Genomic DNA, 26,215 nt, shown 5'->3' on the forward strand with positions numbered 1-26,215 from the left:
ACTGGTCGGGGTTCCCAGATGATGGTGGTAGCTCAGGGTCCTGAGTGCTGGAGACAGGCAGAGCCCCCAGCACAATCAGTCAGGAGAAGATGGACTCTCAGTGGAACTGATGCATAGTTTGAATCTAAGCATCAGACCACGAACTGGAAGGTAAGTAGGGATTTTTGTAGAGCAAATACAATGGTTCAAGGGAGAACACTAGATTTGTTTATAGGTAAACTGATGACTTAAGGGTTTTCTTTAGGCTAGACAATAGGAACTGATCACTCTTGGCTGTGGGTGGTGCTTTCTTCCAGGGAGCTCACAATACAACTAGGCTGCTTCAGTATTTTGGATATCAATCAAGGATTTATTACTAGAATTGATCTGATAATTGCTGAGCTCCGTGTGTGCAGGCATAGGTTCATTAACATCTGGAGCAGAGATTCCCATGATGCCATGCTTCCCTGTTTTTCTGATCCCAGAGTTCAGTGCGGTTCTCTGTTCTCCATTCTGTATGCAAATTGAGAGGTCTCCCTGTCCCATCTTTCACGCAGATGAGGCTAGGGGAGTTGTCTCTGTTTTCTATTCTGCATGCTAATGGAGATGTCTTAATCTTGTCACCCTTGTCAGGAGGGGTCTAGGTGTGTCTCCCAACGCTCTTCACTGCTCTCTGCAAGCCTTTTCTCTGATCGATTTTGGTTCAAGAAGAGACTGGTCGGGGGTGTGTGTCTTTCATGAGTCCGACAGGCTAGAAACTGCGCCCTGGTTCCCCAAAAACACAGAGCTGACTGGTATCACCCCTTTGAGTGCTGCACTCATGCATTGGTATATTAGGTGCCACTGACCCTACCCTCTCTCAGTTCCTTCTTACTGCCTGTGATGGTTGGTTGGAGCTCCCTGTGTTGCAGATCGCAAGAGCATTAGCGGTTCTTTACAGCCTTTGTTATCTTCTTTGTATATACTTTGTAGGTACTTAGTTAGCCATTAAGTTAAGAGTTAGGTTAGTTGGTAGTTAGAGTCCCGGCTGGGACTTCGTCCCAGAACGAGACATGCCCCGCTTTCCCGTCTTCAAACCATGCTCGCCATGCAGCAGGCCGATGCCTATCAGTGCCCCCCATGACAGCTGCTTGAAGTGTTTGGGGGAATCCCATAGAAAAGACAAGTGTCGAATCTGTAAAAACTTTCGACCTATAACCCAAAAGGAGTGGGATATCCACTTGAAGGCCCTCCTCCTGGAGGTTGAGCTTCATCCTGCAGTGCAGCACTCCCACTCGGACACCATGCCGAGAACTTTGGCATCAGTGCAGAGTGCACCACTGGCAGCAGGTTGCGCCGGTCCCCGTACCATTGGTACTGGCAAGCTTCCCATCAGAGATCGCTGTTGCCCAGGTCACCTTTGCCCAGACGGCCTCCCAAATGTTGGTCCCTGCCTGGGTGGGGCCGCTCCTTGTGACGGCACTGGTCCCCTTCCCCTGTACCATTCATCAGGCAGGTGTCATTCCTCACCCTCACCTTGCTGGTTGCAGACCAGAGTCAATCAGCAGACTCAGGCCTCGATGACTCTGCCCTGGTTGCTGGAAGGGCAGTGGTCCGAGATGGACTGGGAGTTCAGCTCCTTGTCAAGAAGAGGTGATTGGCCACCGACTCGTGAGACCAGTGCGTCACCTGCAGTGACAACATGGCAGCAGGAACAGTGGCCTGCTCAATGGCCATATTGGTAGCCGTGGGGCGTGCCAGTAATGCCAGTCCTGTGTTCCCACCAGCCCTCCTGGCTGCTTCGGAGAGGGAGGGGGAACCTGCTCCTCCACAGATGGTGCAGTCGTCATCCTTGGACCTTGCGGTGGCAGGTCCCTCCCAAACGGGCAGTCCCCCCGATGACTTCAAGTGGCACTGGGCCCTCCTTCAAAGGATGCCTGCTAACTTGAACCTACAGATTGAGGAGGTCGCGTAGGAGTCTGACGACCTCTTTAACATTATATCCTCCTCCACGCTGGCCCAGGTTGCGCTGCGTGTCCACCCAGGGATCCTTAAAATGGCCAAATCACTGTGGCAAACCCTCTCTTCCATTCCGCTGACATCTAAGAAGACGGAAAAGAAGTATTAGGTCCCTGCAAAAGAGTTCGAATACTTCTACATGTACTCTCCAGTGGTGTCACTGGTCATGTCCGCTGTGAACGAAAGGGACAGGCAGGGCCATGTTAGTGGTACATCAAAGAACAAAGATGTCAAGAGACTTGATTTATATGTCAGATTTATTCAACGTTCAGCCTGCAGTTCAGGGTATCTAACCACCAGGCCTTGTTAGGCAGATACAGTTTTAACCTGTGGGACTCCTTTAACAAGTTCAAAGGGGCCCTCCCACAAGATCGAGCCCAGGAGTTTGCTGCTTTGGTGGACAAGGGCACAGCGGGCGGGAGCCCTCCAAATGGCCTGGGATGCTACTGGCTCCGTGGCCAGGGTGGTCACCTCCGTGGTGGCCATGAGGTGCAGCTCCTGGTTGCAGTCCTTTGGGTTGTCCCAGGAGATGCAGGCCACTATTCAGGACCTCCCACTTGAGGGGACGGAGCTTTTCTCCAAGCTCATGGACTCAAGGCTCCATGTCCTTAAAGACTCCCATGCCTCCCTCTGCTCCTTGGGCCTTCACATTCCTCAGCAGGCCAGGAAGCCATTCCGTCCTCTGCCTCCTCCACCCCCACAGTCTAGGTCCTGGGGAACTCCCCGATTGGGTTCCTACAGGAGAAAGGACAAAGGCAGAGGCAAGGGGTCTACGCGGTGACACCCATCATCTTCCTGCTCATCTGCTCAGCCTGACCCTCTTAGAAACTGGGAAGGCCAGATGCAGTCATTTTGAGGGTGCGCTCAAGGATGACGCCCCAGTCACTTCACTGGATCCACCCTCCCTCTCTTTCCTTTGACCGCCCCTTCCCTTCTGATCGGCCTGGTCTCGGCTAACCTTGGACCGTTGGGTTACACCCTGCAATTTGTAGCCGACCCTCCTCTCGCCCCCCTCCCCGTCCCTCTGGAAGGTCGCGTTCCTGATTGCAGTAACATCTGCCCTCTGGGACTCTCAGATTGGGGCATTCACCTCGGAACTGCCTTATATGGTCTTTTACAAAGACACAGTCCAGCTGAGGCCATACCTGGCTTTCCTGCCCAAGGTGGTCTCTCAGTTTCATAGAAGCCAGGACATTTTCTTACCTGTCTTTTTTCCAAAGCCGCATAAGTCGGAGGAGGGGCTGCATAGGCTGCATTCCCTAGTTGTCAGGAGGATGTTCGCTTCTGCATGGAAAGAACCAAGCCATTCTGCAAGTTGACGCAATTGTTCGCCGTGGTGTCCGACAGTATGAAAGGTCGCCCAGTGTCCACTCAAAGAATTTCTTCTGGGATCACCACCTGCATTCACTACTGCTATGATCAGGTGAAAGTGCCACCCCCGGCAGTTGCAACCACTCACTCGATCAGGGCCCAGGCCTCTTCAGCAGCTTTTCTGGCTCAAGTGCCTATCCAGGACATCTTTAGGGTGGCTACCTGGTCATTCGTCCACACGTTCATGTCCCATTACACACCTACCCAGCAGGCCCGGGACAATGCTGGCTTTGGTAGGGCAGTATTACAAGCCACTAAGCTGTTAACTCCAAGCCCACCTCCTAGGATACTGCTTGTGAGTCACCTAGAATGGCATTGATATGAGCAAGCACTCAAAGAAGAAAAAACGGTTACCTACCTTTTGTAACTGTTGTTCTTTGAGATGTGTTGCTCATGTCCACTCCATTACCCGCCGTCCTACCCCTCTGTTGGAGTTGCCAGCAAGAAGAAACTGAGAGGGTGTAGGGTCGGCGGCACCTAACATACCGATGCATGAGCTCAGCACTCAAGAGAGTACCACAGCTGACTCTACGGATACCACTAAGGCACAAGTCTCTGACAACTTTTGCACGTGTGCATGCACACACCTAGAAAGGAATGGACCTGAGCAACACATCTTGAAGAACAACATTTACAAAAAATAGGTAACCATTTTATCTATTGCACAGACCTCTGTCACTTCAGCTAACCAAAACTCACAGCAGCAGTAGGTTTTCATCATCCACATGGACTGGCAGTACAGGGGATGAGTCAAACACTTTGTCACTGATTTTCACAGATATTTCTTTATTTGGGACAGCAGAGAAATGATGAACTCTGGGATCTTGGGTTCCCTTCCACACTCTACAGAGAAGTGTGTTCTAGTGGACACAGACCCTTCTGTCTGCTCCCTAAGCTTGACCGCTTTTGCCTGGTCACCACCAACCTGTTTCTGTCCCAGTCCCCTCTCTTCCTCAGCCCTGGTTCCAATCCCATGCTCTCTTGCCTCACCAGTCTGTCTCCATTCTTCAGGCTTCTCAACACTGTTCCAGTCTCTTTGCTCAGCCAGTCCTACTCTCCCCTTGAGTCCCATCTGAGTTCCAGTCTACCCCCACTCTCCCAGTCTGTCACCTTTCCTCCATTCCTGGTTCCTCATCCAAACTCTCTCCTCTCCCCCCTGGACTCCAGTTGTTTTCCCCCTCCCTGACTTCTTTTCTTAGTTTCTTTGTCCAGCTAGTTCCAGTTGTCCCTCTGCAGCCTAGCTCCTTATCAAAATCTGTCTCTCCTTTCACCCGCTCCCCAATTCTCAGTCCTAATCTCTTCGCTCTCACTACTCTAAAGCATGGAGGCACTAGAGCTTGTTAAAGAAAAGGTCTCCAGAAAATTTTTTAACATTGTAAAACAATTTATTTTTCCTTAACCTTGTTCCCTGAAAGGGCATACCTTTTTGGCTGGAACTTCCCAAAACAATTCAGCCTGAGGCAGAAACTTTCTGCCCAAAGTTTGTCAAAGTTATAAGCAACAGGCTGAATAATGGGAAGTGTCAGGCAACCTTAATAATAGGCAGTGCTACCAGCTCCTCCTATAATATAACTTTAGGTTCCTAAGTTAGAAATATCTAGCTTATGTCTATAATATTGTCTAATCACTTGGGCCTTAATTCTGCAAACACTAAAACGTATGTTACAAATAGCTCCATTGAATAAATTAATATATTGATTTGAACTACTCCATTCGTAAGTAATGAATGTGCATGAGTGTTTGCAGGATTGGAGCTTTGGTATGTATTTCCCTTAAAAAAGGAAGCCGTGACGTAATAATGATAAAATATTATTGATAATTTCACTTAATAACTTCATGTTAAAACTCACTGCTTAGAGAATGTGTTTTAGTACCTACAGTGTTCAGCTTACCTTTACTGATGCCAGTTCTGGTATGGATTTCTCATTTTTAGTGTATGTGCTTGTACCTTACATTGTCACTTAAAGTACAAAATAACTCTCTTGAATTTCTATGATATGTGCAGCTTTATTCATTTTTGTGGGAAATCTCTTCCCACTGTGTTTGGTATGCAATAGGTATATCAACACCCAGAAAACTTAACTGTGAAATTATACCTGCTAAATCACAATTAGCTTTGTGGACTGATTTAATCATTTTAAAGAATCTAATGTTTTATTAATGATACAGTACCATCCTCACTCTATCCACAAAATTTCTAGAAATATTTAAGAATATTTTTAAGCAGCTATATTTTGAAATGTGTTGTCTTTCTAGAGGTTTTGTTTCTCGCCCTCTCCCCCTCCCCCATTTATAAAGGACCATTTTCAAAGGTCTAGTTTGATTTATGTTTGGTTTTGTTTTTACTGTGCAGTCTGTTTTTTGTCACTTGCAAAATAAAAAGTGGACCCCTTTATTGGAGGAAAAATAATCTATCAGTTTTTCTTTTTTATTTACAATTAATTCATTTTTTTTCTTTCTTCTATAGGCAGAGTGGATGATTGGAAAACTGAACTGCCCATTCTGTGGAGCCCGTTTGGGAGGGTTTAACTTTGTCAGCCATACAAGATGTTCTTGTGGCCTGTTGGCAAATATACATCTCTGCAAGAGTCGGATTGATTATCAGCCAGCTTGTTCAGTTAGATTAGCGAGATCATCAGTAAAACAGATGTCACTTTACAAATTTCCATCTGGTTCTAATAACAAAATACAGCACTGCGTGACAGGTGGAATTTTGGGACCCAGAAATCAAGGGCTTTCATACATGGCCAAAAACACGAATGGTACTGGAAGATTAACAGAAGCACTTTGCCTGGAGGTGAGATCAACCAGCTTTGAGATGAACAATAAAAAACTGCACTTGAAAGTGTTTAATAAAAAAAAAAGTCGTTCTGCTTCATGGCCTGTGAATGAGAGATGCACTAGAAAAACTTGTCATAGAAAAACACATAGTTTGGATTTGAATATCAGAGAGAGACTTGTCTTGTTGCCTAGTTTGTATGGAGTTTCCAGTAAGGGGCCTATTTACCACAGGCAAAATGAAACACAATCCATTTACTCAAGAGGTAGCTTGCAATTAGAGTCCAGTAGAAATAATAATTCCTTTCAGGGCCTGTGTAATTCTGATACTGATGAGCTACCAAAAGAGTTTTCAGTTACTTCCTGCAATACATTAACCTGTAGAGAGACAGCATGTGACTGCTGTTTTGAAGCTTCTGATCAATGTTCTGGGAGTGCCACTGCTGACCAACTGCCTTTCATGATGGACCTCTCTTCATCTGTGACTGCTGTAGAAGAGGACATTGGACAGCAACACATCACATCTGTTGATTTTGTGCAGCCTGCCAATTTTTCCTTGGTTGCTGTCAATCAAAAGCTAAGCAAAAGAGAGAGAAGCAAGTTGAAGAATTTGAGGAAAAAACAAAGAAAGCGAGAAAGGTGGCTTCAGAAGCAGGTGAGTGTATGAAAAATGACCCATAGCTTTGCTTGTACAATTTGGTGCGTCAGTAAGAGAGGAGCTTTAAGAGATGTTGTTTTTTTTAATTTTGCCTTTTAGTGCCTGTGAAAGATTAATAGTACACAACTACACCGATATAACGCGGTCCTCGAGAACCAAAAAAATCTTACCGTCTTATAGGTGAGACCACGTTATATCGAGGTAGGGAGAGGAACCGCTCCCTGCCCCAGCTCACGTCTGCTCTGCCTCCGCCTCTGAGAGCGCCAACGCCGCTCCGCTTCTCCCCCCCTCCCTTCTAGCCTTGCCGCGCCAATCAGCTGTTTGGCGCGGGAAGCCTGGAAGGAAGGAAGTGGGGGGGGAGAAGTGGAGGGGTGGCAGTGTGCTAAGGGGAGGAGGCGGAGCAGAGGTGAGCTGGGGCAGCGAGCGGTTCCTCTGCGCCCTTCTCCCACCCAGTTGCTTGCTGTGGCCCTCCCCGCGCCCTCCCCGCACCTCAGCTCACCTCCGCTTCGCCTCTATCTCCTCCCCTGAGCATGCCGCCACCACTCCGCTTCTCCCTTTCTCCCTCCAAGCCTTGCTGTGAATCAGCTGTTTGGTGCGGCAAGCCTGGGGCAGGGGGTTGCAGCAAGTAAGGGGGGATGCAGAGGAACCACTTGCGGTAACATGAATTCAGATATAACGAGGTAAAGCAGCCCCACTCCCAGAGCGCTGCTTTACAGCGTTCTATCCGAATTTGCGTTCTATCGGACCGCGTTATATCGGGTAGAGGTGTGCTGTCCACAGCCAGGCACCATGAAAACAAGAGTTGTGGAACCTTCATACATACTTGGTTTTTCCAGTTCAATTTTCTCTCTGCCTGCAGCAGGACTGCTTTTTGACTACAGAACCACATTTTCATGAATGGAGATTGCTAGTCTAGTCAGTTTCTGTCACATTTCTTGTAGTTTTATGATGTAAAAACAAATCTGCAGTAGGATTCTAATACCACAAAACTTACTTGATGTGACCAAAGCAAACTTGAACCCAGTTCTTATAAACTGAAAGCACTGACTCTCAGGATTTCCTGGCTACAACGTTAGCTTGACCCACTTTTTCACAAAAGTAAAGACCAGACAGGTAAAATTTGTAAAAGCTGTGTCAGAAGACTTACATTTAACTATTACTTCTTATAAGATTATATATAACAATAGTAACAGATTATTTTTAATATAAGAGATAACAGCCTTTAAGAATTTTTAAAAATTAAAGGTGTCTGATTCTCTGCTGCCTTGCAGCTTTTGTGATATTTACCCATGTGCAAAGGGGGGTGAAATCTTACCATTGATATCTGATAACATTTTACACTTGCTTTACACAGGTATGAAAGACTACATAATGTGAAAATCAATAGAGAATTAGCCCCAAGAAGTTTGTTTTCATGTGTAATCTTTACATTCTAGCTATTTTTCCCTTGAAAATATCTCACTGATGAATAAAGTGTCCAGCTACACTAAACTCTTTCTGGTTAATTTTTTTTTAAATTATGTAATAGCAGTGTGATTGCGATTATAGTTTTCCATTTACTGAAACTATAAAAGGAAAAAACAGAATTAAAAGGTGAAACTATTTTTGTTGTGCCAGGGATGGGCGTGAGATGTTTTACAAAGTGACCAGGAGCAGGTATTCTAACAAACAACAAAGTTATTGCTAGGTCCGAGGAAATGAAGGAATGAGATTAATTATAATCTACTGTGTGATACAAATATTAATAGAATGTCCTCATTGTAAAATTCAGGCAGGATTTCTAAAACTTCCAGCAGTAAAATAGCACATGCCTGGTAAGAGGTAAATATAGATATTGTTCAGGTCAGAGAAATAGTATCTACTCAAGAAATCACTGCTGTGTTTATGGGGGTATGTAATTTTAACAACGCTAGGTAGCAACACCATGCCACTATATTTCAGCTATGGAATGTAAAGCTACTGAAAACCCAATATTTCAGGAGTTATAATTGTTTGGTTTAAACTTCATAATGCTTAAATTTGGTACACTATATATACCATAATTTTACACTCAAAACAAACTATTTGAATTGGCAGTACTCTTTTAGTAGTAGATATCAAAACGTAATATTAATTTTAGTAGTTTCAGATTTTTTTGTGTTGATTTTCATTTAAGACAATACTATACTCTGGAGTGAAATTCACCTCTTTGCCAGATGCCAGCACAAGGCCTAAGCACCACTCAGGCCCTACTCATGGGGACTTAAGTGGTATATAGGCCTTGCACTAATCCTCTGCACAAAGTGTAATTCACCCTTAATATATACCATTGTATAGGCATAATTTCATTCCAGGTGGATTAGGTCCATGAGTCATTTGGACTCATTACAATGCAATGTAAATGAAGCCACTAAAATACCACAAAAACTCATATTAAAATCAATTAATTGATTTCAAAATTGATACACAGTGGAAAAAATCATTCTGGACAAATGACTATGCAGGTGCCCCTGCTGTGTTTCTAAATTAAATACAATGTTCCAACTTGTATCTGTGGTGGGCCGTGGGACAAATCACACAATTATGCACTGTCCCATGAGACCTGTCATATTGCAGCTGCAATTTTATATTTCTTGCCATTATGTGATATTTTAAAATTTTTGTTTTGGCTTTAAAATGCCTCTGTAAAATGAAGAGAAAAAAAAGCTTTTAAAACTTTGAGTGGGATTTTCAAAGCTAACTGAGGAGATTTGGGTGTCCATTTCCCATTAACTTACATGTAGGTTAGGTATCCAAGTCCCTGAGGTAACTTTAAAAATCTCAGCCTTAATTGCTACTGTGGAAGGAGTCCAAAATGGCAGCTACAAGGACATTTTATGTGTGGAATTTCACAGGTTCCAGAGTGCAAAACCACATAAGACCTACACAGCCACCACACTTTTTAAAAGTGATTTCTGTTAAGTTTCTCTCTGCAATGATTTGTTGTTGTTTTTTTCTACTTTGAGGGCTTGAAGGAGAAATACATTTACAAAATTATCTTTCCTTTTTTAACCCTCACCTCCCCAATTCCTCTCTATTTATATATTTGATGCATCAGATGATGTAGTTACACATGATAAATCTACTTATTGAATGTACAAATTCAGAAGAAGGTATTTAGCGATATATGTAATCATGTTTACTTTAACTGAGCTGGTATTAGTCATATTTTGTTATGTTTGTTTTTTGCATGGCATTGGTCCTCAATTATAGCCAAAACTTGATTTAGTATTTTAATTTTAATCTTAATATTTAACATTTTACAGTGTGATGCAGTGAAAACACCAGTTTTTATTTTTAAAGGATTATCTGTATTATGGAAGCCTGACTGAAGCCTAGATTATCACACCTCTGAGGGAAAAAATAGTGGGTGCTCATCACTCAGTGGCAGCCCCACTGATCAGTTCCTCCCCCGTCCCTCCCCAGCGCCTCCCACCAGCCAGTGATCAGCTGTTCAGCAATGTGCAGGAGGCCCTGGGGGAAGAGGGGGAGGAATGGGGGCTGGAAGAGGCAGAGCAAGGGTGGGGCGTGCTTGGGAGAAGAGATAGAACAGGGTGGGGGCAGAATGGAGGCAACAAGGGCCTGGGCAGAGCAGGGGTCAAGCACCCTCAGGGACACCAGAAAGTTGGGGGTCTGCATCTCATGGTGTCATTGTAGCCACATAAATGGAAGCAGATTCAGTAAGCATCAGGATAAATATTAATTGGGAAGTTATGTCCAGTATAATCTGGGAAAAACCTAAATTGTAATGTCCTTGAATAAATTATTTGTTAGTTACCAGATGTAGGCCTTGCTGGAGCCGCTGACATGACTATAAGTATGAACAAAAGTAGACTGTAAACCAAAGTAGGCCTTATTAGAATAGTAACACCAGCTGACCAAGCAAACATATTTCTGAGAGGATGTTGCAAGAACACACAGACCCCTCGCAAAGATAATGCTGGGATGTCAGGATAATGGATGAGGATGTTTTGGTCAAACTATGAGTTACACAGTACAAGGATGGTAACTAATATGGAATGTAATATGTAACTTGTTTGTATCAATGTATAAAAGGAGAGTGGAAGAAGATGCATCTTTGTATTGGTTAGGGGACATTACGTTGAATGAGCTGATACCTTGTCACAGGCATACAGGCATTTGTGTGCTTATAACCAGTGAACCGTGGTACTGATACCGTGTTTTGTTGACAATAAACTTGTCCGAGTCTTTGCCACTGAACCAAGCCTGTGGTCTTTCTGTATGATTAACATCGAAGTCTTCTGAATCAGCAAGTGCAAGCTGCGCTAATGCAGATAATACTGGAGCTCCAGAAATAGCACAGGAGCAACAGACACAAGAATAACACCAGAAAACAAATTGTTTCGTTTTATATATACAGTAAGGCTAATTTTCTTATTTAAGCTGGCACACCTTTTATGTGAGTTTAGCAGGAGAGGCCATTTAAAATGTGTACTCTAGATACTCAGGATGAAATTCTGGTCCCATTGAAGTCAATGGCAAAACTCCAGTTGATGTCAGTGGAGCCAGGATTTCACCCTCGGTGCTCTAGTTTTCTCGAAAGATACAAGCAATGTTCACTTCTTTGTTTTAACATAACAGCTTTGAGAAAGTGATGCCTAGTATTAGTTTTTAACCTGTAATAATAGAGTTTACCGGCTGGGTCTTCAGATCTTTGATGTGAATGTGAAAGAAAGAGGGATGGAATTATTTTGTTTCAGAAAGTGTGGGAATTATTATTGAAATCTGATCACTAACATCGCTGAGGATATTTCTTTTCAGTAACTTGTCTGTAGATACTGTCATTCCACTGAAATCGCTTATCTCAGAAATGCCTCACTTGAACACCCTCACATTTGGGCAGGAATCTTCTACTGCTACAGGTTAAACAATCAAAACTTGAAATGGAAATTGCTATTTTTTAGAGATTTTAGAAGCAGACAAGATTGGGCTAAAAAAGGAATGCAAATCTGGTTTTTTAGTTGGAGAAGCTACCACCTATCCATAGTTCTATTTTTTCATTCATTTATAATTAGAATGGACAAAAAGTTTGGCTGAAACAAAAACAAAATTTTGACATTTTCCAAATGAAACATTTTAATTTGAAATGAGTTGACTTTTCTAAATTTACGCTGATTTCATTAAAATATTAAGACTTTTTTAAATTGTACACAATGTTTCATTCAACCCCAAATGAAAGGTATATCTGCTGAATGGGAGAACTAAAAATTAGATTTCAATCTTAGCTCTAAGAACGAGGAGTACTTGTGGCACCTTAGAGAGTAACAAATTTATTTGGGCATAAGCTTTCGTGGGCTAAAACCCACTTCGTCAGATGCATGCAGTGGAAAATACAGTAGGAAGATATATACAGACAACATGAAAAAATGAAGTTTTTTTGTTGAAGAATTGCGACTTTTAGGTCTTTAATTGAGTGTCCAGGGAGGCTGAAGTGTTCTCCGACTGGTTTTTGAATGTTATAATTCTTGACATCTGATTTGTGTCCATTCTTTTGCATAGCGACTGTCCGGTTTGGCCAATGTACATGGCAGAGGTGTATTGCTGGCACATGATGGCATATATCACATTGGTAGATGTGCAGGTGAACGAGCCCTTGATAGTGTGGCTGATGTGGTTAGGTCCTATGGTGGTGTCCCTTGAATAGATATGTGGACAGAGTTGGCAATGGGCTTTGCTGGAAGGATAGGTTCCTGGGTTAGTGTTTTTGTTGTGTGGTGTGTGGTTGCTGGTGAGTATTTGCTTCGGGTTGATGGGCTGTCTGTAAGCGAGGACTGGCCTGTCTGTGAGAGTGAGGGATCGTCCTTCAGGATAGGTTGTAGATCCTTGATGATGCCCTGGAGAGGTTTTAGTTGGGGGCTGAAGATGACGGCTAGTGGCGTTCTGTTATTTTCTTTGTTGGGCCTGTCCTGTAGTAGGTGACTTCTGGGTACTCTTCTGGCTCTGTCAATCTGTATCTTCACTTCAGCAGGTGGGTAATGTAGTTTTAAGAATGCTTGATAAAGATCTTGTAGGTGTTTGTCTCTGTCTGAGGGGTTGGAGCAAATGCGGCTGTATCTCGGAGCTTGGCTGTAGACAATGGATCGTGTGATGTAGTCTGGATGAAAGCTGGAGGCATGTAGGTAAGTATAGCGGTCAGTAGGTTTCCAGTATAGGGTGGTGTTTATGTGACCATCGCTTATTAGCACTGTAGTGTCCAGGAAGTGGATCTCTTGTGTGGACTGGTCCAGGCTGAGGTTGATGGTGGGATGGAAATTGTTGAAATCATGGTGGAATTCCTTAAGGTCTTCTTTTCCATGGGTCCAGATGTTGAAGATGTCATCAGTGTAGCGCAAGTAGAGTAGGGGTGTTAGGGGACGAGAGCTAAGGAAGCGTTTTTCTAAGTCAGTCATAAAAATGTTGGCATACTGTGGGGCTATGCGGGTACCCATAGCAGTGCCGTTGACTTGAAGGTATACATTGTCCCCAAATGTGAAATAGTTATGGGTGAGGACAAAGTCACAAAGTTCAGCCACCAGGTTTGCTGTGACAGTATCCCCGATAATGGATCTACAACCTATCCTGAAGGAAACCTGTCCTGAAAAACGATCCCTCACTCTCACAGATCTTGGAAGACAGGTCAGTCCTCGCTTACAGACAGCCCCCCAACCTGAAGCAAATATTCACCAGCAACCACACACAGGGGCAGCCCTAGACTAGCTGCCAGCAACTGGTGCCCTCGGCAAACCATGCAATCGGCGCTCCCACCCCCAAACCTCAAGGGCAGATATAGGCTGAGGTTTTTGGTAAACTGGGAAACATTTTACCCCTTTTTTCCTTTTAATGTTTTTTAAGCGTTTTGGTTTTTTTTAAACAGAGACTTAATTATTCGGTTTGTCCACCCGTCTGTCCAACCAATGTTTCTGAGATCAGATAAAATAGAAACGCGAAATTTTCAGAATAGATTTGTACACGACAGTTAGTTGATATTTTAATCCGATTTCAAATAAAAATGCATTAAAAATGTTAATTATAATTTTTATTACTACAAATCCAAAATAATCCATTACGCTATCCTGCTTTAACTGCCATTACCACCACATCCAATATGGAAAGAAATAAGAAAAAACTCTTCAATGCACTTTAACCTGTATTTACAAAACACTCTGAATAAAAAACACTCTGTGCTCTTAAAACATGACTTTTCTTGCTTTAAGTTTTGAAAATTCAGTCACTAGTTCTTTTAGATCCAGTTTTCGAGCTATTTCATGCTCTATTGACATTGTGGCAAATCCAACAAGTCTCTGTTGCACCATTGTTGAACGCAGATACGTTTTTATCAATTTTAACTTTGAGAAGCTATGTTCCCCACTAGCAACGGAAACTGGCAAATTTAAAAGAATGAGTAGAGCTATAAAAATGTTTGGAAAACTGTCTGTGAGTTTATTTTCACAAACAAACTTCAGTACTTCTTCAGGAGTGGAATGTTTCTTAAGTCGTCTTGAGAAAGCCTAAAGCTCACTACACAAATCTGTAGTCAATGCCGACTCTCTGCTCTACATGAATTTCCGGCTATGTGACCTTGATGTACATTCGAGTTAGGTGTCACTAGCATTGCAGCTCTTGCTGCTGGCGGATATGTTTCATTGTGGCTGAGTTATTGCTTATCAAAATTGCAGAGTGGGTCATCTTGACCCTATGTCGCAAACTGAAAATTTTTTTTTGCTAAAATATTATTTATTTTGCAGTAAATAAAAGATTTGACATTAATAAATTCTGATAAATGTAAAGAAACTAAGTATAATTCATTCCCTCCGAACGTGCATGGGAATTGAAATAATGACATCTTCGTTATTTTATTTGTGTTTTTTCATCTCTTTCAATTTTTTTCCATTTTTTTTTTAAATTAGATTTTTTTCCACTAATTTGGCGCCCCATTTAACTTGGTTCCTTATGCGACCGCCTAGTTTGCCTATATGGATGGGCCGCCCTTGACCAAACAACAAAAACGCTAACCCAGGAGCCTGTCCTTGCAACAAAGCCCGTTGCCAACTCTGTCCACATATCCATTCAGGGGACACCATCATAGGATCTAATCACATCAGCCACACTATCAGGGGCTCATTCACCTGCACATCTACCAGTGTAATGTATGCCATCATGTGCCAGCAATGCCCCTCTGCCACGTACATTGGCCAAACCGGACAGTCGCTACGCAAAAGAATAAATAGACACAAATCAGACATCAAGAATTAGAACCTTTAAAAAAGCAGTCTGAGAATACTTCAACCTCCCTGGACACTCAATTACAGACCTAAAAGTCACAATTCTTCAACAAAAAAACTTCAGAAACAGACTCCAACAAGAAACTGCAGAATTGGAATTAATTTGCAAACTGGACACCATTAAATTAGGCTTGAATAAAGACTGGGAGTGGATGGGTCATTACACAAACTAAAAACTATTTCCCCATGCTAATTTATTCCCTACTGGTCCTCATACCTTCTTGTCAACTGTTTGAAATGGGCCGTCCTGATTATCACTACAAAAGTTTTTTTCTCCTGCTTTAGCCCACCTTAATTGATTAGTCTCATTAGAGTTGGTATGGCACCCCCCATTTTCATGTTGTCTGTATGTGTGTGTGTATGTGTATATATATATATATATACACACACACACACACACATCTTCCTACTGTATTTTCCATAGCATGCATCTGATGAAGTGGGGTTTAGCCCACAAAAGCTTATGCCCAAATAAATTGGTTACTCTCTAAGGTGCCACAAGTACTCCTCATTCTTTTTGCTGATACACACTAACACGCCTACCACTCTGAAATCTTAGTTCTGTATTTTCTGACTTCAGAGTGCTTGATTTCTCAACCTTAATGTTGCATTAAGGCTAGTCTTATGTGTGGAATATTTAAACTATCATTTATAAAATGTGCTTTTCAGGTTCTCTAAGCACATATGGAAAGCTGTGCAGTCATCACACCCCTGCCCCTGTGATATCACCTTCCCATAAGAGTATGGACGCAGAAGTGCAAACCACACTTACAGAAGTACATGACCTAGTCCGACGTGTCACAAAAGAAAATCCTCCCTCCTTACCACCAGACCTCTTTCCATGACACCCCCTACCCCCAGTTAATCTGGGAACCTGGCCTTTCTTCCTAGGCTTCCTTCACTGACCCTACCATGTCACTCCACTTTGTACCATCCTAGTTAGGACCAGAGAATGTGTGTAGTGTCACAAGTGGACTGGTGTTTTGAACAATGAATTGTTCTGTGGTGTCTCAGTGCCATGATTTTCAGCTTGCTTGTCACCACACACTTAGCAATCAGATGATAAAAATTCACAAAAATGAAAGTGCATAAGCTTATAGGGGGTTGATTGAAAGAGATTAGATCGGGAACATCTCACTGCAGTGCTCTTTGTGGGAGTCTCTGTGTAGGACTTTTTCCTGATGTGAGGTGAATTTATCCTAATCCTTCTCTATACAAGTATATTGTGTGTTTCATTTTTATTTATTTTTAATTCAACCTTTTCCTCCCACTATCAGCTTGAGAGAGAGAGAGAGAGAGGATATATTTTCAGACTTTGGACAAATTCATCTGTAAATGCAGAGGTTTATTCTCTGGGTTTAGCCTATTGAAGGCAAGTGAATTTTTGCTGTGGTACACTGTGTCAGTCCCTGTGGAGCCATCCCCACTGCAGCCGCTGGCCCCAGCACCTCGCCTCTCTGATCCTTGCCACACTCAGCCCCTGCCTTCCAGCCCATCCTACCCAGGTGCCGTGTCACTCCTCATTCCGGAGAAAGCCACAGGTTGCTGAAAGCGGGGCAAGGCTGGGTAGGCCTCCAGGAGAGAGCCCTCATGCAGAAGCTGGCCCCACAGCTGTGGTGAAAAGTAGCAGTGCTGGCTGCCCTACTGCCAGTGTGCCCGCTCAGGTTTAACCCTGTGGCTGCAGGGCCAGACCTGAACAATGCTGACACCCTTCTTCCCCCTACCCCACCGTGAATACAGGGGTTCCAATGCTACTCACTCAGTTTTGGTCCCATGACAGAGGGACTGCAGGGCCAAACCTGAGTGGTACGTAATGTGCATACGGCTTGGAGGTATCACTGCCAGCTATTGTGGTAAGACAGACTATATCAGTACATATTGTGTGTTATAACAAGGTACATGTTACAGTGTTTATAATTGTGTTAAAATTCATCAGCCTTAAATCATAAGTAGTCTGTATAGAGAGTTCTATAGAGGACTGCATGGAATGAGATGTAATGGCTAAACTGTGTTTTTTAACAGCAGGGGGCACCAAACTTCCTCTAACTGCAAAATGATGGAAAACTGTTAACTTCTATCAAAGAACAGCATACAGTATAGTTCAGGAAACAGCTTTGGTACAGTACTATATATTGTTAGAAAGGTGATAGAGTACAACAGTTAGTATTTACTTCTAACAATCGTATGTTTTAAGAATAACGGTGGTGCTTCTTATAGCCAAGAATCTGCCAGCATTTCTATTATAAGATGTCTTTAGTAAGGATCTTGTTACATATGTACTTATACTGAAAGTGTGCCCTGGCCTGAAGCTTGTGATAAAATAGTTAAAAGGGCTGAGCCAGGGGAGTGTCTTTTTGCCTTTCTTTAAATTTGGTTTTATTTGGTTTTACAGTTCTTTAGTTACAGAAAGAATATATGGCTTGTTTAGAATTTACAGCTTCTCATTGGAAAGGATCATTGAAACTCAGGTCACGGAAGAGTGTTGGGCTCTTGGCTTTAATTTATAACTTGACAACTGATGTGTGTTTTTGTATCTCTTCGATAATATATAGAAGCTAAAAAGTATCTGTCTTACAAAGATACATGATGATCACTTTTTAAAAGGTTAATTTTCATTATGCTACTAATGTTCATTTAAACTCAGATTAAACAGGTAGATGAGAAATTATGACAGCTTTTAAAATGCAAACCTCGGCAAGATGGTCTTGTAGTTAAGATGTTGGACTGGGACTCAGGATGACAATCCAAAAATTTGGTCATTTTGGATGAACCAGAATCACTTCTACTGATGGGTACTGAAAGACTCTTGGTATTGGACTCTCGTTTCTTGCTGGTACTGAACCATTCCCTGACACACATGCTTTCTGGTGCCCACTCAAATGGGTAGACTCCCTGTCCCAAATTCATGATCGTCTGCCCTCTCCGTCATCAGATTACAATAAGGGAGCTCCTCTGACTGCCAGATTTCTGCTCAGGAGTCACTCGATTACCGGTCCAGAGCTGCCTCTCCCAACACCCTCTCCATAAGGGAATCCTCAAGGCACAGGCCACCCCTTACTCCTCCTGGTCTGAGCATTCCTGTGTGCCCCTCCCTTCCCATATGAACCTATGATTGGTCATTCTGGGTTGCATGGGCTATCTGTAGGGAACAGTTCTCCTGAGCTTCTAGCTACACTCACAGGGAGCCTCAGAGGCACCAGATCTCTGCTATCGGTCACCTCCTCAAAAGGAATCTTGTGAGGGTCAGGAGATAGATGTAGCTTTTTATCAGCCTCTGACACTAATCTCTTTCTCCTCACCTGATGATGCTGTGATGCCACGATCCCACTCAGACATGCATGATTTTAAGCAATATCAGGATCTCATGATATTGCAGATTCTCTCCAGATCTTGTTGGAAGAGATTAATAAGTTTCAGCATAAACTGATTAACATCCTTCACACTGCCTCCACTGGTAAGATAACTCTGCCTACAAACAAGGTTCTGCTTGAACTTGAAAAGACAATTTGACAGAGTCCAGCTACCATACCCTCGACTGCAAGAGAGCTAATAAAAACTACTGTGTTTCCCTTAAGGGATCAGAGTTCCTGTATTCAACCTCATGCTTCTTGGTAGTTAATGCAGTCAATGAATGTAATGGGCAACAGCACTCTAAGATTCACCTCTCATGATAAGGACCAAAAGAGGTTAGATTTGTTTGGCCACAAAAGTTATTCTTCTGCTTCACTACAATTTAGAATCACCAAGTATCAATTCCTGATTACAAAATACAACTACACCAACTATGGGAACCTTTATTGACCGTCTGCCACAAGAACAACTGGAGCAATTTCAGGCTATCATCAGTCCGGGCCAGTTGTTAGTGAGGACTTCTCTTCCAGCATCCCTGGAAGCAGCTTACATTGCAGCATGCTCAGTGTCAACAGCAATTGTTATGTGCTGTGTTTCTCGATGTCAGTCATTGGGGATCCTGAGAGAGTCCACAATACTGTTGGGATCTCTCCTTTGACAGATCCAAACTATTCAATGAATCCACTGATGAGTCCTTGCACTCTTAAAAAAGATTCCAGGACTTCCCTCCAATCTCTTGGTATTTGCACTCCTGCAAAAAGGAGAAAATTTAGCAAGTGACAAACAGCATAGATGTCTCATCCCATTCACTTCCCAGTTGCCATGGCCAACATGCCTTGGACCTGGGTCCGTAGGATTTATGGGAGCAGCCACACTCCAACCCTCCACCTGGCAGCCTTTTGACAGTTGCTTACCTGGGACCTACAAAGCCCAGCCCCAGGGTGAGGTCTGCCCTTGATATCCAGTTGGCAGAGTCCCAGAGCAGCGGATTGGCTGCTGGCTGTACTTAAGCCTGCAGCAAAAGCAGGAAGCTGTCTGGACAACTGGGCTACACCCTGCTCTGGACTGTGCTTTGTGCATCCGGCTCCTGCAGCTTGATTTCCTGGCATCCCGACTGAGCATGAACCCTGGCATCTGACATGTGGTTCTCATCTCCACTTTCTCTTATGTCAGACTGCCCGGTATCCTGACCCAGCCAGTTCTTGACTCATGATTCTGGCTCTGACTACTAGGTCTGGTCGACTGCGACCCAGTGACAGCTTTTTAGGACCACAATAACTCTGCAGGGCTGAGCCTGGTACAAGAAGGATAGACCCAGCAGCACCACTGCGGCCATCAGAAACTTCAGACTCTCCTAAATGGGCCCTCAGCCTTCAAGTGGATAATCAAGCACTGCAGGCCCAAGTTGTGCAGCTGACCTCTGACAACCAGCAGCTGCAGGAGAAAATGGGGCAGTTCTGTATTGAGAATACTGTGCTTCAAACACAGCCTGCAGAATCTTGCCCAAATAGTTCGAAGGGACTGCCAGCAGTTCCCGGTTTCATGAACCAATGTCACTTTCTGTTTCTCATGTGTTCCCAAGGTGGCCTTGGTAATCAGCCTGCCTATAGGAGATGCATTAGACTGGGCCTCCTTCTTGCTGGAAGGCCATATCTCAGCACTGTTGAACTGCGATGCTTTTCTTCAGTCAAAGTCAGCCATCTTCGATGACCCACACTGAGCTTGAATGGCCAAGGCTGCCCTCACAGCAGATACAAAGTGGAACCAAGAAGTGCAGGTGTACCTGTTCTGATGGGGCTTACAGGAAGAAATCAAAGATGAACTGGCCTCGTAGAGATTCCTACAGGGCTAGACACTTTTGTGGACCTTACCATCCACATAGATAATCAGCTGCAAGAATGAAGGGAGTTAGCCAGGAGCACTTTCAATATCAATTGTTCCCCCTTTGCACTCTCCACCACCCCCAGCAACTTTACAAAAGTTTTAGCGGTTGTAGCTGCTCAGCAACGTCAATGGAGAATAGTTGTCTTCCCCTGTCTTGACGATTGATTTCTCAAGGCCCCCTCTTACAGCAAACTGACAGGTTTCAGAGTAACAGCCGTGTTAGTCTGTATTCGCAAAAAGAAAAGGAGTACTTGTGGCACCTTAGAGACTAACCAATTTATTTGAGCATGAGCTTTCGTGAGCTACAGCTTACTTCATCGGATGCATACCGTGGAAACTGCAGCAGACTTTATATACACACAGAGAATATGAAACAATACCTCCTCCCACCCCACTGTCCTGCTGGTAATAGCTTATCTAAAGTGATCATCAAGTTGGGCCATTTCCAGCACAAATCCAGGTTTTCTCGCCCTCCACCCCCCCACACAAATTCACTCTCCTGCTGGTGATAGCCCATCCAAAGTGACAACACTCCACACAATGTGCATGACAATCAAGTTGGGCCATTTCCTGCACAAATCCAGGTTCTCTCACCCCCCCCCCAAAAACCACACACACAAACTCACTATCCCGCTGGCAATAGCTCATCCAAAGTGACCACTCTCCCCACAATGCGCATGATAATCAAGGTGGGCCACCCCCAGCACAAATCCAGGCCTTCTCACCCCCCCCCCACCCCCATACACACACAAACTCACTTTCCTGCTGGCAATAGCTTATCCAAACTGACCACTCTCAAAGTTTAAATCCAAGTTAAACCAGAACATCCGTGGGGGGGGAGGTGAACAGCAAAGTTCACATTGCAGTGAGAAAGGCCATAACTCTATTTGACATGCTGGGACTTCAGCTTTACAGAAAAAAGTCCACTTTGCACCAGTCCAATGTATAGTTCATTGGAGCTGTCATAGACTCCACAATATTCAGGGCTTACTTACCGATGGACTGGTTTATAGCACTAACAGACCTCATTTCTTGGGTTGAAATGAGTCCTCAGACAACAGCCAGAATGTATTTGCCACTCCTAGGCCATATGGCAGCATGTACCTTTGACACTACACACCAGGTTACACCTTCATCTCTTCCAGGTTTGGCTCAGGACTGTTTACAGCCCCAGTAAACACCATCATGGCAAGTTAGTATTGATTCTACAGGAGGATCTAGGTTCCCTCAGTTAGTGAAAGAACCCAGTCAAAGTATGTTCCAGACTTTCCTTCACTCCCCCATCTCCCTCTGGACAAGTGACAGACGTGTCTCTTGTAGGATGGGGAGCTCATTGTCAAAGTGCAATTGTCCACTCAGTAATCCATTCTTCACATCAACTTACTGGAACTCAGAGCAGTCAGATAGGTCTGTAAACAGTTCCTACCTGTGATCAAAGGCCGATCTGTAAGAATATTGACAGACACCAGAGCCCCCAAATACTATATAAATTGCCGGGGAAAAGCAAGATCAATTTTTGCTCAGCATTAGAAAATAAGCAACTGGAAAGACATACCTGCAAAAGTGGAAGAGGTTCCATCACTGATGTTTTGAACAACACCTCTCTCCTGTTGACTCTCCCTATCTGATGTATTGGATTACCTTCTGAATTTGAAGAACTCTGGGCTGTCTCTGAGTTCTGTTAGAGTTCATCCAGCAGCAATTACAGCTTTCCACTACATAGTCATAGGGCTCTCAGTCTTCGTGCACCCCACCGCCTCTCAATTTATTAAAGGATTATCAAACCTTTTCTTCCATTCTAGACAACCTTAGTCTGTCATGGGATTTACATTTGGTCCTTAATTCCCTGATAAGGCCTCCCTTCGAACCTCTTGTTAAGTGTGTCCACTTCTATACCTCTCCATGAAAATTGCATTCTTAGAGCCTATCACCTCTGCTAGGAGATTTCGAGAATCAGGAGCTTTAATGGCTGACCCTCCCTACGCCACCTTTTATAATGAAAATGTATCTTTCTGGACATAGCCCTGCCTTTTACCTACGGTCACCTCAGACTTCCACATTAACCAGGTTGCTAAGCTTCCAGTTTGTACCAGAAACATCTCCAAATTAGGGAGGAAGCTGCTTGTCCTACCCTAGATGTCAGAAGAGTCTTTTATTTAGAAAGGACACAACCCTTTAGGACCTCCCCCAAACTGTTCATCTTTCACAAATAGAGTTAGAGGGTAGTATTCTGGTATATTTTATACACGCTTGTTTAAAAGTCAAACATGGACCCGGGAAAATTCCCTTTTTCAAACATTGTTTGGGATTAGGCCATGGTATAAAATTTGGCAAAATATTCTAATCTTATGTGGTGCTGAGCATCCTCAACTCCTATTGAAGTAAATGGGAGTTGGGACACTTGGCACTTCATAGGAGTGGGCTTCAAAAGAAGCAGCTTGATTTTAAAAAGGGACTTGCAAACTTTAAGAGCATACATTTTTGGTCAGTAATAGTTTTCTCTTTGGCTCTGGGAATAGGTTCTTTTTTCTATGACCCTTTATAATTTAGGAGGCACTGCACGCTTCTTGCATATAGAACAGAGTTGTTATAAGTGGAGAAAAGAGCTCAACAGATGGTAAAAAGAAAATCTGCAGTACTAAATGAATTTTGTAGAAAGAGTGTTTTTGCAGAAGTACTTGTAATTTGATTGTGTGCCAACTAATGAATGTTACTGTTCTCAGTAGTATATAATTTATGAGAAATCATTTTGAATAATTTTTCTTTGTTTTGAGGCTTGGTTTTCAGATCTGGGCTCTGTTTTTGTAAGCATAATTTTGTACACACAATTCATGTATACTTTCTCCAAACAAGTCACAAGTGTGTATGCATAATATTTCATAAACAAAATTCCATTCACAAAAATGAAGCCATGGCTTGAAATCCATGAGGTAAGTGGAACATTCAAAGACTGAGATAATATGTCTTTGAATACATACATGTGTGGCTTCTTTGTATCTCTTGTTTTTGTTTTTTTGATGTGAGATTCTGAAGTTAAACTGCAGTATTCTCAAGAGTTACTTTTTCAAATGGTGGGCCAAATGAACCCCTGGTGTAATTCCAATTATAAGCTTTGTTATATTTCTTATTTATATATTTTCAGTAGTTGTGCAGGTGGTATGGAGTCTCGCCATTAGAGCAGGAGCTCTGAAAGGCATTTTTGTGTAGTGTATGCTCACCTCTTGGGGGGTTGCACTGTGTGCTCCTCGCTGTGGCAGGCCACATTTGCTGTCTGCAATGGCCCTGTTTCCTTGCTGCCGCTTTCTGGGCTAGTTTAGCATTGCTAACACGCTGCTGCTCTTGTCACCAGAATAGCACAAATATTGCAGTTGTGGCCAGCACTGCACAGGTTGGGTAGAAGACTCCATCATCTACCACCTTTCCCATCCTTGGAGAGCCTGAGATCTTGCTGGACATAAATGAGTCAAGGAAGAAACTAAGATTTTTTGGGGCCTTACCAAAGTTCTTTGATATCAGCATATATTTCATGAATGGCAGTCAGCTTTGAAGTCAGGCAGTTTATGAGTGACATATTTGCTGACTCATTGCTGTTTGTCCAAGATAGTGTTGATGAAGAGTTTAGGGCAGTGGCTGTCAACATTTCCAGACTACTGTAGCCCTTTCAGGAGTCTGATTTGTCTTGTGTGCCCCAAGTTTCACCTCATTTAAAAACTACTTGCTTACAAACTTAGACATAAAAATACAAAAGTGTCACAGCACACTGTTACTGACAAATTGCTCACTGTCTCATTTTTACAATATAATTATAAAATAAACCAATTGGACTATAAATATTATACCTACATTTCAGTGTATTGTGTATATAGAGCAGTATAAACAAATCATTGTATGAAATTTTAGTTTGTACTGACTTCACTAGTGCTTTTTATGTAGCCTGTTGTAAAAGTAGGCAACCATTTAGATGAGTTGATGTACCCCCTAGAAGACCTCTGCAAACCCTCAGGGGTATGTCTATCCCTGGTTGAGAACCACTGGTTTAGGGTTCAAGAAATGTTTTAAGTGAATACTGTATACCTCTGACTTGTGGAAGCATTAAGTATTGGAAACAATTATTTTATGTTTTTAAGCAGAAAATAAGCAACTAATGTATTTTAGAGTTTTAATACTTTTTAGTAACATGGTAGGTACTGAATAAATGTAACAGGGGCCTTCAGAGCTAAAATCTGGACTGCATAGGAGTGTAATAGAGAGCAGGAACTCAGTAGCAATACTGCATGAACATGAAGGAAGTCCTTAGAAAATTTGTTGAGATCTTTAATTCTTGTAGTGGTCAGGAGATACCTTCCTCCCCAGCAAAAAACAATTTTGTTTTACGTTTGGAGAGCCAAGTTGAGCTTAGAATGTCCACACCGCTCAGTCATGTGGGGAATGTTGTCTGGCTTGCCAGGGAAATGGGTATACCTCCTAAAGGGGTAGAGAAGCACAGAGGTTGCTGCACACACTGTGGGTGAATGTGGGGATGCTCACTCATACCCCAGGTGACCAGAAGAAAGGGAAGATTATATAGGTGCAAGCTGGGCGGGAGAAGCCCTCTTTCACCCAGACCAAGCAGAGCAGCAGCATGGAGCAGCAAGGACTCCAGCTCTGCAGCGTGCATGATGCCGCGTGGGAACAGGACGTTGAGAGTGGGGAAAGGGGATGGAATTCCCCTCCCCCCCTCCGCCTCCAGACCACAGAGGGCAAAGCGGGTGGGAACAGAAGGGGAAGAGGAGTCAGTTAGTGAAAGAGCTCAGAGCTGTATCAGATCAGCAGGGACGGGGAAAGGACCCCAACCCAGCCCATGGCGGCTGTAGCAGGCAGGCTGTGGGAGGTGAGAGGGATTGGGTTTCAGGCTTTGCTTCAAGCCAGAGCAAGGGGTAGGATGGCTTCCCCCTTCCAGCTAGGCATAGCAGAAGTGCTAGAACAGGGAGGGGAGGGATTTGCAAACCCAGCACAGGATAAACTGAGTGGGGCTAGAGAGGCCATGGAGGACCAGGCGGTGGGATCCTCACCCCTTGGGCAAGGGCTAGACTGGGGTTGGAGGATCTCAGGGTGGTCTGTTGGTTTTTCAAAGGGAGTCCCCTCCAGGAGAAACAAACACGCTTGTGGGTGAGCTGACTGTGTTTGCAGGTGGGACAGGCACCAGAGAATTGATCCCAGGCAGTTGCTTTTCAGATTGTTTCCTCAGCACTGCAGGGCTTGCTGGGTGTAGTGAGTTGCCCAAGAGCCAGCATATTCGGTTCAACAAATTGCAGGAGAGACGGGCACTACTGGTGGCAGAGGCGAGTTTGATCAGCACCAGATGGAGCTTGCACGGGCAGGGTGTGTAGGTGAGCCGTTGCCACCCAATGCGGCAATGGGTGTCTGTAGGGGGGACCTCAGTGGGGTTCAGGGATCTGGCTCACTTTCCCCCTTGGGGCACTTATGTGGGGAAGAGGAGGTTGGACTTAGCAGAGAAATAAATAGGCCTGGGGAGGATTGGGAATCCTTAGAGCTGTCTGGGGTACACACACCTTTTGTGGATGCTAATGATATTACACAGCTGCTGCAAGCTAACCTGCAGTTATTGCAGCAGCTGGGAGCACCCGTGGGTGTGGGGTCGGGAAGGGGGAGCCCAGTGCACAAGTCCATGGGGCCGGACGAGTTGCATCCAAGAGTGCTGAAGGAATTGGCGGCTGTGATTGCAGAGCCACTGGCCATTATCTTTGAAAACTCGTGGCGAACCGGGGAAGTCCCGGATGACTGGAAAAAGGCTAATGTAGTGCCAATCTTTAAAAAAGGGAAGAAGGAAGATCCTGGGAACTACAGGCCAGTCAGCCTCACCTCAGTCCCTGGAAAAATCATGGAGCAGGTCCTC

The 26,215-nt window shown here is 43.8% G+C and overlaps 1 protein-coding gene across 5 annotated transcripts in view; it reads left to right on the top strand.

The window, feature by feature from the left end:
• The window catches only part of RNF180 (ring finger protein 180), a 140,631-nt gene that overhangs the window by 25,857 nt on the left and 88,559 nt on the right, over nt 1-26,215 (top strand). For all 5 annotated transcript variants that reach the window (XM_073344047.2, XM_073344045.2, XM_073344048.2 and 2 more), the window contains one exon: nt 5,816-6,781. In XM_073344047.2, the coding sequence (XP_073200148.1) occupies nt 5,816-6,781 (966 nt within the window). The remainder of the gene's footprint in view (nt 1-5,815; nt 6,782-26,215) is intronic.

Source organism: Lepidochelys kempii, chromosome 5, assembly GCF_965140285.1.
Source record: "Lepidochelys kempii isolate rLepKem1 chromosome 5, rLepKem1.hap1, whole genome shotgun sequence".
NCBI classification, from domain to species: Eukaryota; Metazoa; Chordata; order Testudines; family Cheloniidae; genus Lepidochelys; species Lepidochelys kempii.